At 44.1% G+C, this 13371-nt stretch overlaps 1 protein-coding gene across 1 annotated transcript in view; it reads left to right on the top strand.

Moving 5' to 3' along the window:
- The window catches only part of XRRA1 (X-ray radiation resistance associated 1), a 61422-nt gene that overhangs the window by 10540 nt on the left and 37511 nt on the right, over positions 1-13371 (top strand). Inside the window, exons 5-8 of the mRNA XM_014790328.2 lie at positions 2623-2694; positions 3903-3975; positions 6785-6882; positions 11733-11866. Coding sequence (XP_014645814.2) covers positions 2623-2694; positions 3903-3975; positions 6785-6882; positions 11733-11866 — 377 coding nt within the window. The remainder of the gene's footprint in view (positions 1-2622; positions 2695-3902; positions 3976-6784; positions 6883-11732; positions 11867-13371) is intronic.

Genomic DNA, 13371 nt, shown 5'->3' with positions numbered 1-13371 from the left:
GTAATTTCACATCTGCTCTGTGCAACGCCTCAGTGGCTTTGCAAAGAAAGACACGTTTTGCAAACCAATATTAATGTGCGGTCCAGTTCTCATAGCTCCCTAAGAAGGACTCTCTGGCAGCCTATTTTGTTCCCAAGCTCTGCTTATGGTTCCCAAGAGATGGGTTTCTGCACAGATCAGATGTTGAAAGAGAGCTCTGAGGAGGCAGCTGGTTGCATCTCACCTCAAGGTGAGTAGTGTAAGCTTTCTGCAGAGTCCCGTGGAATTTCTTTCATTATTATGTCCACTTATCACTGGGGGTGAGGAGGGCTGAAACAACAGTATTGAGGAGGGGCCGAAACACTTCCCACAATGATCTTCTTTTTCTCTTTGTTTCCAACAACATGTACATTCCCACATTAATCGAGATGGCTTGTTACCCCTGTTGCCACTTTGGATAGCAGAAGCCACAAGGATATTTTTCTAAGTAATGGGTTACTCGCCCGCCATTGAATAGTTCCACTTGATGTTTCACTGGCACCTCATGGTGACCTCTGAACCAATTGCCTCACTCCAGGTCCCAAAACATACCTCTTTTCTAGTGTTTACTATACTGTCTCTATGATGGCACTGTTATCTACCCAGTCACCAAGCCAGTAACCTGGGGTTATCCTTGATCCTTGCCTCTCCCTCACTGCCCTCACACCCACCATTACCAAGCTTGGGCACTTTTATTAAATAGTTGTAAAATCTGTATTCTTCTCCTCATCTCCACTGCCACCACCCTAATCTGGGCCACCATCATCTTTTATTAGACTAATTCAATAACTTCCTAACTAGTTTGAACCAGCTAGAATGCTTTTATTTCACATAAAAGGAAGCCAGAGGCATTGTTATTCCAGAGTAGGTTAATTTACTGGTTTAATGACATCTTCCAAGGCCCAGGTTCCTCCATCTTTCTGCTCTTATATCCTCAACATATTAACTTGTCCTCTTGGGCTGATTGCCTTCATGATCCCAAGATGGCTGCAGCAACTCCAGTCATCACATATAAAGGATAACATCCAGTGGTAGAAAAAGGATTGTCACTGTCTTATATTTATTTTTAAAAGTAAGAAAAAGCTTCCCAGAACTGGCCTTCCACCGCCAGCAGCCAGTGTCTCATTGGCCAGACCTGTATCACATGTCTCAACAATCACTGGTTAGGGGAACATGACCTCCATTACTGGATTAGATGAGTCAAGACTTATCCCTTGGAGCTGGGGCTTAAAGGACACATCCACTTGGAGAAATGTGGGTGACACTGGGGGGTCTTGAACAAGGAAGAGGTAGAGAAGTGGCTGTAGGGAAGGTAATTAATGATGTCTGGTATATTGGTCTCTTCCCTCCCTCTTCTGTCTTCTCGTCCTTTCTGTGTGTATCAGACATAGCACTTTTTATAAAAATTGCTGTCAGCCCTCTGCCAAAAAGCCTCTGACAGCTTTCCATTGACTGTAGGATAAAATCCACACCTCTCTACAGAGCTGGCATGGACCCGAATGATCTAATGACTGCCTCCCTAGCTTATCTTGTTGATTTTCATCCTCTCAAAAGCACCTTGCTTTTTCCTGCCTTTATAACTTTCATAGCCTCTGCCACCCACTTTCATGACCAACTCCTGCTTGGCTCTTAGGTCTCAGATGAAATGTTACTTCCTCAAGTAGATATTTTCTCACTTCCAGACTGAGGTTAGGCCCTCCTGTTGTTTTCTCCCATAGCATCTTGAATTTCTCCTTTAAAATATTTATCACATTTAGAAATACTTGCTTGCTACTTGGCTTCCATGCATTTGTAAGTTCTGTGAAGGCAGGGAATATTTCTGCTTTTACTTCATTGTCATCCCAATGCCTAGTTCCGTAGCTAAACATAGTAGATACCATAAATAAAGGATTAACAGAAACAAGGAATGCGGTTTGGTTAAACAGAAATAGAAGCTTCAAAGCTGAGGTTTCCGTCTAACTTTTTAATTATGAGGGGCAACATATGGTAGTCAAAAGAGCACAGAATTTAGTGATTATAGATTTGAATTCAAATCACAGATCTATCACTTACTAGCTGTGGGACCTTACGCAAGGCACTTTCTCTCTCTTAGCTTTGTTTTTCTCGTTTAAAAAGGGAGATAGTCATACTGTGTCAAAGGGTTTAGTTAGGATTAGTGGAAAGTTTGTTGACATGTTTAGCACAATACATGGCCCAAAGTAGTGCTTAGTAAATATTTGGTGAATGGATGCATGAATGAATGAATAAATGAATGAATGAACAAGCAAACAAATTATCACAAATGTATGAGATTGGTAAAGCCCCAGAAATAGAGATTTTTTTTTAAGAGCCAGGTAGAGGAAGTGGGGGGCCAGAAAAGACAGAGAGGGAACAGAGAGGAAGGAATCCTCCTAAGACCCCCATAAAGTCAACGTTACTGGCCCCATCTTACAGATGGGGAACAGGTGGGAGAGCCGAGATGCGAGCTCGGTTCCGAGCACCTCCAAAGCCCGTGCTTTTTCCACTGTACCAGGCCGCCTTCCTCGACAGGGAGTCATCTGTGGTCTTGGCCAGTTATATCCTTTGCTGGGGCCTTGAGAGCTGACTCTCTGCCCTGTGTTCTAGCTGAAGCACCACTGTGTGAGGAAGCCATCGGACCTGTGCAGCGTTAATGTCAGCGGCCTGAAGTTCTCCAAGGTAAGGCCAGCCAGCAGAGATGTGATAGGGTGAGCCAGACCTGAGGTGGCTCCTGGCTGTTGTCCAGTGTACTTCCAGAGTCCCTGGGGACTGAGAATCTGCTCGCAAGGGAGGGAGAGGTCAGACAACAACTCACTGGGTGGAAACAACTTTCAAGCACAATCTTTTGCTGTACATTTGGTATTGCCATTGTCCCATGTGAGGTGAATTAAAGGAAATAGCCTTATGGAAGTGGGTTTGACTTTGCCGTCGAATTTTATTGGGGCATGATTCTATATGTGCCTCTGAGTTCCCATCAGAAAGCCTGCAGGTGAAATTTCTCTCAGGTTTCAGTGCCAGGAGTGGTAATGGTTCTCTCAAGATGCGAGTTTTTTCTTAGCTTATAGACACTGTGACTCATATAATGAGTCATGTTGCTTTCTTTGCATTGGCTAATAGGTAGCTCGGAGCCAAATTTGTGTCTCATCATTAGCCAATGTATATACAGGATATTATGGCATATATTTTTGGTTTGTAGGCCTTCCATGGCATGTGAAGAGAGATAGCTTGTATTATACTATACAGCAATTAAAATGAATGAACTAGAGCTACATGTATCAACATAAGTAAATCTCAAAAGATCTGTGTGTATCAACACAAGTAAATCTCAGAAACATAGTGTTGAGTGAAAAAGTCAGGTTGCAGAATGATATCTACAGTATGATTGCATTTGATATAAAGTTTTAAAACATGTAAATAGAAATACTCTATATGCTTTATGGATACACATATATGTAATATAAGTATAAACAGGTATAGGAGTGACTACTCACTGGTTCAGGATAGCTGTTACCTGTGGGCAAGAGGGAGAAGAATGTGACTGGAGAGGGATGTGGGGGGCGGGGCGCGTGGTCAACTCTCTGTAATGTTTTATTTTTTTAAAGAAATTTGAAGCAAAGACAGCAAAATATTCAGGTTTATTGAAGCTGGATAGTGGTTACGTGGGTCTTCAGAATCTCATTCATGGTACTTTTCTATACATTTGAAATATTTCATAACAGAATAAAAGAAGCAGAAAAGCCCTTCCAGCCCTCAACAAGTGCTGCTCTTGTGCTGAGGGTGTGTCTTACCCCATTAGGGCTTCTCTCCTTCTGACAGCAGCTCTGGAGCTTTGGCAAGGCCTCCAGGCAGGGAACTAATCTTATGTTCTTTCAACTGCCTTCCCACAGGCTAAGGAAAAGGACTTCAAGCATTTTCATTCTGTGATTTACGTCAATGCCTCAGAAAACCTCCTGCCTCTAGGTAAGCTTTTTCTTCCTGAAAATCACCTTCTGCCTCTTGGCTGGCACAGCCAGTCACTCGTGTTAGAACTTGCCTGTCAGTCTATCCCTGACTGGCCACGCATCTCTTTTTTGGAGTGCAGTAAGCTAGGTGCTGGAGAACACACAGACCTGGATTCCAGCCCAGAGCTGGCACTACCTACTTAAAAGATTTCTCTGAGCTGCTGCTTCTCTATCTGTAGATGGAGAAAATTCCCTTCCTTTCTGCCTTCCCAAGTCAGGTTGCCTTATAGGCTCAGGTGAGATAGATGTGTAAAAATGTTTTTAAGCCCGGAAGAGCTACTATAGGAGCAAAAAGGTTCTTGTTTATTCAGCAAATCCACAGCACCCCCTGCTGGGTGTCGGGACTGTGTGAATCCTTGGCTTTTAGAAATGAATGCATCCAGTTCCTGTTCTGGTGAGCTCATAGTTTGGTGGGAGAGATGGGCTCAGACACAGACAGTTCTGGCAGGATGCAGTAAGTGCAATGATAGAGGGAATCAGAAAATGCTATGCAAGCATATAAGTGGGACTTCAGCCCAGGCCAGAGTGTCAGGAGAAACTTCTGAGAAGAGGGGCTCCTGATCTGAGACCTAAAGAATGAATAGGAGTGACTCAGGAACTAGAGGGTAAGAAGGCATTTCAGGCCAACAGAGTAGATGTGGGATGGCAGTGCCTGATCAGGGCCCCTGAAGAGGCTTTGTTGTTAGCAAACAATGCAGATAGGGGAGAATGGAGACTAGAAAGTTTGGTCGGGAATAGATTATCAAGGGCCCTGAGTGACTTGGACTTAAACCTACAGGCAAAAGAGAGCCTTCGAAAGCTTTTAAATAGAGAGGCTCAGTGGTGGCTATGAGGAGGGTGGCTTATAAGGAAGAAGATGGAGGTCAGGAAACCTGGGAGACAGTTTCATTTTTCCAGGGGAGGGGAGGGAAGGAGAGATGAGGCCTAAACCAGGGCTGTGGCAGCAGAGGTGAAGGGGATTGAGAGAGAGAGATTCAGGAGGAGGTAGAAATAACAGGACTTGGTTTCTAATGGGCGTATGGAGAGAGGGAAGAGCCAGGGGGATTCACAGAGAGCACTAGAGGAGAGGCAGGTTTGGGGAGAAATAAGATGAGTTCAGTTTTGAATGTGTTCAGATTAAGAGGTATTTTTAAAGAAGCATGTTAACAGAGTCCCTGCCCTTCAGGAAACAGTGTTGTCTGCAGGAACATGGGCTTGAAGTACAAAGGCAACAGGCATGTAAAAAGATACTCAACTTCACTAATAATTAAAACAGCATCAAAATACTATTTTCTGCCTATCAAATATTGGCAAAAATGAGAAGGACTGGTGACAGCCAGCATTAGTGGGGAAGCGGATACCCTCATATTCAACTGGCAGAAGTGTAATAAATTGGAGCAATATCTTTGGAAGGCGGTTTGACAATGTCTCTTAAAATAGTCATCACCTTTAATCTAGTAGTTCTACTTCCAGGAATTTATTCTACAGAAACATGCTTGTACAAGAATGTTCATTGGAAACATCCTGAAATATCTACCAAGCAGTCTTTTCATGAGGCTCTACTGAACATTCTAACTCAGAAAACCACCAGAGGCCACACTGACACCAGGTTTACTTAGAAGGCTCTGAGTAATTCCACACAGTGTGCCAGCAGCACGGCATCTGCAATTCCTCTTCAGTGGAGTCCTCACAGCAGTTGATGGAGCAGTCCATGCAGCCGTCCATGAACCATTCTCTGTGGCGCCCAGCTCAAGGCCAAGGCAACGAGGCTCTCATGGGGTAGATGCAGGAGCCACTCTGGCTTAGAAACCTCCTTCCCCACAGGAGCAAGTAGCCATTGTAACCCTTGATAGACATAGCTCCTAGAGTTTCTGCAAAGGACGTGTCCAATTATAGGAGTCAGCACACACAGGGAAGCCCAAAGTTATGGTGCCCCCTTCAGATGTTTGTAGTTCATTTGTACTTTCTCCTAGGCCAGATGTGACTTACCAATCTGGGGTCATTTTTACCATAGCAATACTGCCTAGTAACACAGTTGCCATACTGTTTGTTTCAGATTACCAGGGAAACAGAGCTAGATAGTTAACCTGAGGTTCAGTTCTCAGCAGAAGGGAAAAAGTGTTCTTATCTTTTATCCAAATAGTCTAAAGACTATCAGTAGGGGAATGGTTAAATAAACCAGGGTATGTCTATACCATAGAATGTAACTCAGACATTATGCAGATCTATATGTTTTGACGTGGAGCAATCTTTAAGTCATGTTGTTAAGGGAAAAAAAGCAAGTCACAGCACAATGTGTATGGTATGATTCCATTTTTGTCAAAGGTGTGTGAGTGCTTCAGGATGCACATGAGAAAAAGTCTAGAGTATCATACATGAAACTTTCAATAGTTATCTCTGGGTGTTAAGATTAAAGGGAACTTTTATTTTTCTGTGTTTTTTGACTTTTTTTGGTGGGTATGTTTTACTTTTATAATCATAAATAATATAGGTAATTTTTTAAATGGCCTTTGGCATTAGACTTAGATTCAATTCTTAGCCCTTCCACTTACGAGCAGTTCTGTTTCTAGCAAATCAGCTAGCCTAGCTGAGCCACGGTTTCCTCAGCAGTGGGATGGAAGTAGTAATCCCTATTTTTCAGGGTTGTTAGAGATTCAGAGGCCATGTATATAAAGCAGCTTACACAGTGCCTGGCCTATCCCAGGGGGAACCAGTAATTGACCACTGTTAATATCTTTCTCTTAAGTCCTTCCCAAACTATAGATTCTCTCTTTTTCCTCCCCCTGTAGAGGCATTTCACACGTTTCCAGCCTTAAAGGAACTGGAGCTCGCATTTAACGGCATCAAAACAGTCTACGTGAAATATGGAGACTTTAAGTTCTTGGAAGTAAGTTGGAGGTAGGGAGGTTTTGGTGCCTACCTGTTTCCCTGTAAGGAATGGGTGTAGAGGTCTCTACTGATTATAACTGTTGGGAAGGGGCTCTCTGGGCCTTTACAGCTACACCCTTGCTTCGGGGCAATCCTCTGGGGAGGCTGGTGGGGTTGGTGGTGGTGATGAGGGTAGTGGGGTTGGTGGTGGTGTGGTGGTGGCAGCAGTGGCAAATAGACGAGAATATATTATGCCTATGGCCATGGTGCATTGTCCTGGAAAATAAATGCCAAAGGTCATGTCCAAAGGCATCTGTGCAGAAAAATGAGCTAAAGAGAGTCTTATGGGAAGGAGAGTTTGAGGGGAGATCCGGATCCAGTGGGGGTTGAGGAGCCATGGAGGTTAAGTGCTAGGCATAGCAAATTGGACCAGCCGAACTAGAGGCATTAGGGAGTGATTCCAGAGACCCATCCTGGTCTGAGTGAGCCAGATTGGTGCCAGTGGGCTCGGATAAGGCAGGCGACAGGCCTAGTGCATAGGCCCAGGGTTGACTGAAATAAAATAGGGCTCCTGTGAGTTCTACAGCAGATTCTTGACATTTGTACATCCACAGCTGTTCTCCAAACCCCGGATTTGAAAATATAGAAAAATTTGTTTGCATTCTTGTCTTTCTCCTAGTTAAATTTCCCACAGTCATGCATTTTCTGTGTATGTTTTCATACTTCAAGTTAATCATCTCTTCAACTTTCATGAAAACTTTAGAGCCACTTTTCACAAAAAAAACAAAGCTCTTGTCACTACCTGAGAGTCACTGCATACGTGGAGAGCAGGGAACAGCAGAGCTGGAGCAAGGTGTGGGGCCGGGCACCTGGCCGGGCTCTCTCACTGAATAATGGACTCTCCTCCACACGTTGGCCCTATAGTAGAAGCATTTCAGATTCACACCTCAGGAAGATGCCTGCGTGTCGTGAGCCTTGAGGTTGATCCTAAAGAGTTGGTAACGTAAATTATTTAGTCCGCAAACATCAAGAGTCAACCATTCTTCACAAAAGCCTCACTTTACCTGATTTGCCAGAGAGAGAGAGACTTTCCACAGGAGTGAATTTTTCGGAGAGTTAATACCCTTCATATGCGAAAGTTTTAAAAAGTTTTAACTGCTTCGGCTGGCAGTCTTCCTAAAATGGATTATATGTCCTTGCATTCTTAAGCATGCTGTACTGAATCTAATGGTACCTTCTCTCCTTGGCTTCAAGTCATATTGGGGATAACAGTGATTTACTATGATTTGGAACAGGAGTGGTCCTTAGATTTGTCCAGGAAGCGAGCTCTTGAAAGTTCAATAAAACAGAGAGAAAGTTTACAACAAGTGAAGCAATTTTGTGCTACATTAAAAAAAGCATTTTATGTTACATTTTAGTATAGACAGTGGGAAACAGATTCCAGATGTTCTGGAGATACAGGGAACAATTTCCTTGACCTGCAGGCCTGGAACCTTCTTATGAGCTTCCATTTATTTGTTATTTTACTTTTTAAAGAGTAGTTATTGAGCTCCTGTGTGTCATGCATTGTGCCAGACATCTTGCCTTCCTCGCTCCTAGCATTTCAAACCCCTAGATCAAGTGCTGCTGGGCAGTGGTGAGGGGACATCACTGCAGGCTCTGACCCCACAGCTGACTAGCTTGGCCCTACTGGTTGATCATTATTGGCTTTTTGGAGGCCCCGCCTTCATAGTTTGATAGCTTCTGATGAAGATTATTTGTCCAGCAGACCCAGCCTTACCCAAGGGAATTTATTTACGTAAGAGAGCAGACCAAAGTCAGGATGCAGAATATAAATGAGAGGAGGAAATCTCCTGGCCAATCATTTGTTTTCATCTCTCTGTGATTTGCAAGGGCTCTCTAAGAAAAAGGATAAACCTGTCAAATATCCTGAATTTGCAGCTCACAGTAATGAATACTTTGACGTGTAATAAAACTTGATGTGACTCAGCAGATGCAAGAGCCAGGTTAGGAATCTTCTGTCCTTGTTTGCCAGAAAGGCTGCCACCCAGAGTAGAATTCTTCAGGAGTCAATTTAGAACAAGTTAACTTTGTCGTGATTTGATTCTCTGCATAAAAGTCTGCAAGAGGGTCAGCTGGAGCCCTGCCCTGAGAGTCAGGAGACCTTGTTTCCAGGCTTGGTCCTGCGGCTACTTTAGCATACCTCCTTGGCCAAATAACTTACCCTCTCTGGGATGTAAGTTTCCTGCTCTGTAAATTCCGGGCCAGCTGTGAAATTCTGTGACCTGTAATTCTAAGACTATTCATTTCTTTGAGCTGCCCTTCATTCTAAGCATATTTGGACCCAACATTAAATGGCCAAAGTAGCTAGAACAAGGGTCAGCAAACTTTTTCTGTAAGAGGCCAGACAATAAATATTTTAGGCTTTGTGGTCCATATGGTCTTAACTAGTTAGAACTGTCATAACTAGTCAGCTCTGCTACAGTAGAAGGAAAGCAGCCATAGACAATATGTAAACAAATGATCATGGTTGTGTTCCAATAAAACTTTATGATGCTGAAATTTGAATTTCACATAATTTCCACACAGTGTTATTCTTCTTTTGATTTTTTTTCAACCACTTAAAAGTGTAAAAATCATTCTTAGCTCATGGGCCATACAAAGCAGGCAGCAGGCTGGATTTGGCTTGCAGGCCTTGGTTTGCCAACTGCCAAGCTAGAACACTGATGAAGCAGCTCAGTGTGGTTGGGATGGAGAGTGAGACACAATAGAGTGTGGTGATAGATGAGGCTGGAGAGGTAACGAAAGAAAGGCCGTGGAGAGCCTTGGAAGCCTTGCTAAGGAGTTCGAACCTTATCCTATGGATAATAGGGATCCTTTGAAGGATTTGGAGCTGAGGAGTAATAGGGTCAGAACTGTGTTTTAGAAAAACCACTATGGCTGCTGTATGAAGAATGGGTTGGAGGGAACAATTTGCGACATTAAGGAGGTAGAATCCATAGGTCATGTTGACTGCCTGCATATGGGTATGAGGGAGAGAATTTTCCCTACCTTTACCTGTGGTTATCCAAGCCAGCTTTCCAGGTCTTCCTCCTTGAAGGCTTCTCTCTTTGCCCCTGCCAAGTGGTATTGCCCCTTTGTGTGAACTCTCAAAACCTGGAATTTGCTGATGGTGGCATGAACTCGGCACTCCTTTGGTGCTTGGCACCTTTCATGGCCTGTCCAGTATTATCAAGCCCTCTCTTATACCATGGACCCTAGTCATATGCAAATGAGCTTCAGTTGGCAGAACAAGCAAGACTGCCTCCTGCCTCCTGGCTTCTATGCATACTACTTGCTACACTGCACGTCTTTTTGCCCTTAACAATTTCATGAATACCAACTACTCTTTGAGGGCAGCTCAAGTGTCACCTGCTCAGTGAAGCCCATCTGGACCCTCTGGTAGAACTGACCATTCCTTCCTCTGTGCCCCCATTGGTCTGTGCTCAGACATCTGTCCCAGCAGCATTGCTACTTAATAGACACCTATTTGTATCTAGCTGCCCAACTAGGCTGTGAGCTTGCAGAGGGCAGGGACTGGTCCAAAGTAAGCCTGCAGTATAGGGGCATTGAATGAAGGATGCTGATGATGATGACAGCCAACACTGATTAAGCATTTACTCTGTACCAGACTCCATGCTTCAGGCTTTACCTATGTAATTCTTCATAAGAACCCATTATTATTTCCACTTTATAGATAAGGAAGCTCAGGTTAAGTAATTTGCCCAAGATCACACAATTAGCCAAGACTTAGAGCTAGGTCTGCAGAGCCCATCAATTGATGACTACAGTGGGGTCAGACCAAACCCAGTCCCCCTCTGGCAGTGACCTGCAGTCAGTTGTGTATATGTCTTACTGCCTGTGTAACACTAAAGTGGCTAAAGACCTTGCTCTTGCACCAGCCGGGTAAGATGCTGAAACTGGCCCCATTGAGGGGGTTCACTGGGTGTGTGGGTGGGGGGAAGGGAGCAGACTTGTACATAAGAGCTAAAGTAAGTGTCTGAAGAGGCTTAGAAGAGAGAGAATAAGACTGGGCTGTTATTTATCCCAGTTGCCTTTGTCTTTGCAGAGAGAAAATCAGTTTCCTGACTGTCCCTCCGATCCCAGTCAACTATCTCATGAATCTAGGTGGCTGGTTAGAAGGTGGTTGATGATGAGGTGACAGTTTAGGTCATTGTCCTCATAAGCCAGTTCATTTCAGCTGATTTTTTTTAATGTGCACCTACTATGTGCCAGGTCCTATGCTAGGTTATAAGGATACAGTGATAGAGTGGCATGGCCCTTGACCTCAGAGAGTTTATGGGCTAGTCCACCACTGTGTGCTAGGACTCTGCCAGGCACGTCCATGTACCAATATCCCTATTCCTCAGGCATGTATCCACCTATTGCAGATACCTGGCCGGCTGTGAGAAGTACCCCCAGAGCAGTCTAGATAAAGCACTCCAAGTCAGAGGAAGGAGAGATTGCACCTGGCTGGGGAATTAGGAAAGGTTTTATAAAGAGGCAGCTTTTGAGCTGGCCTTTTGGGGCTTGGAATCGGCTACATGGAGAAAGGGCATTCCTGGTTGAGTGAAAAGCTCAAGCAGAGGTCTCTAGGTGGGGCGGGACAATGAACAGGGAGGATAAACAAAGGTCTGTAGTGGGAGCTAAGGCTGACAGATAGGTTGGGAACTGACTCCAGTAGACTCTGAATGTTAATGCAGAGTCAGGAGGGTTTTAGCCTGTGGGTGATGGGGCCCCCTGGAAGATTAAAAAAAGTAGCTAGCTTCCACCTCATGTATGAGCATCATTGTCATGCAAAGTGCCCCATCTTTTATCTTTGCACCATAGTTCCTGGACCTTTCCTTCAACAGCCTGACTGCGGAGGCCATTTGTGATCTGGGGATTCTGCCACACCTCCGGGTCCTGCTCCTCACAGGCAATGGGCTCACCTCCCTGCCACCCAATTTGGCTGTCACAGAGCAGTAAGTTCTACATCACAGATTCTGTCCCATGTGTTCCCTTGTGAGCCTTTGTCTGTGTACAAGTATACAAGGAAATAGTCCGAGGCAGCTCGAAATGCTGTAAAGACAGGCTGTGAGTGCTCAAAGCAGGGCAAATGCCACCTACTATAGCTCCCAGAGAAAGCAACCATGAGAGCAGGGCCCCGAAGGATCGGGAGGCCTCAGATGGTTGCTAATAGGAGAGACACAGGTGCTGGCAAGTCACTCTCCCTGCCTCTGATTGGTCATTGGTAAATTGTAGATATTGTTCTTGGCAGACTATTCCCCTCCACAAACCCTCTAATAAACTTTGCATATTCCGTTCTGCACATTTGCTGAGGCCGTGCCTCTGGCCCTAATGTACTGGTCCTTCCTCTCTTAATAATAAAAACACATGTGTGGTGCATACTATGTCCCAGACACTGTTCTCAGCACTTAACATACATTAAGTCATCTAATCCTCACAACAACCCTGTGAGGTAGGTGTCCTATTATTATCTCCATTTTATAGACGAGTAAATTAAGGCACAGATAGGTTAAATAACTTGCCTAGAGTTACAAAGCTGGTAAGTGGCAGAGCCAGAATTTGTACCAAGTCCATCTGACTCCAGAGACCACGCTTATGACATTACATTCTCTTCTTATGTAGAATCTGTACATATTCCAAGGCCCAGCTCAGACCCTCCTCCTTGCCTTATCAGGTGCCTTCCCATCTTAACCATTTTTAAGTGTACAGTTCAGTGGCGTTAAGTACATTCACATTGTTGTGCAACCATCACCACCTTCCCTCTCCAGAACTCTTTTCATCTTGCAAAAATTCCATTAACTTTGACTAATGGACATGACACTTTTAAGAGGAACACCAGATAATTCTCTGGATTCCAGACATACTCCTTTTTGCCCTCAGGCATAACAGCAATCATATCTACTTTTGATAAACAGTATCAATCATCCAACCAATATAGTAAACCTGTGTTTCCCTACCTGTTGGTTCAGTAGAAGGAGGAACCCCTGTGGCCAGTAGCAAACTCAACTTCCAGTTAAGTGGAAGTGTTCTTGTGTCCTCTGTAAAAGTATTCCTCCCTAGGAAACTAAGGCTTGTAACTCAGAAGAGCTCAGAGTTGCAGGAATGAGAAGCAAAAATGCTGCAAGTGGATTGTTAGGTATAACTGTAACAGGAGCCACTCTCATTTTCATTCATTAATTCCTAGACCCTTATGTTCTGGTTGTGAGAAAAACAGCATCAGTATTGGTTGCTGGTTTATGTGATACTCCATCCTATAAGTCAGCACCCAACTTCACAGGGGTTGTCTCCTAGCTAGTGCAATAAATAAGTCATCAGAAGACTATTTTACCATTCTATTAGGTCAACTACTTCTGCGTGATGGAATACGTGGTAAAAAAGTAAACTTCATGTCTCTGAGCACAATATTGCACTTTGCCATGAAACATGTTCCATGGTTAGCAACAATGTTATGTAAGTTACC

Source organism: Ceratotherium simum, chromosome 7 (genome assembly GCF_057802395.1).
Source record: "Ceratotherium simum simum isolate JZ-2026a chromosome 7, ASM5780239v1, whole genome shotgun sequence".
Lineage (NCBI taxonomy): Eukaryota > Metazoa > Chordata > Mammalia > Perissodactyla > Rhinocerotidae > Ceratotherium > Ceratotherium simum.
This window is presented reverse-complemented; position numbering and strand designations above follow the sequence as displayed.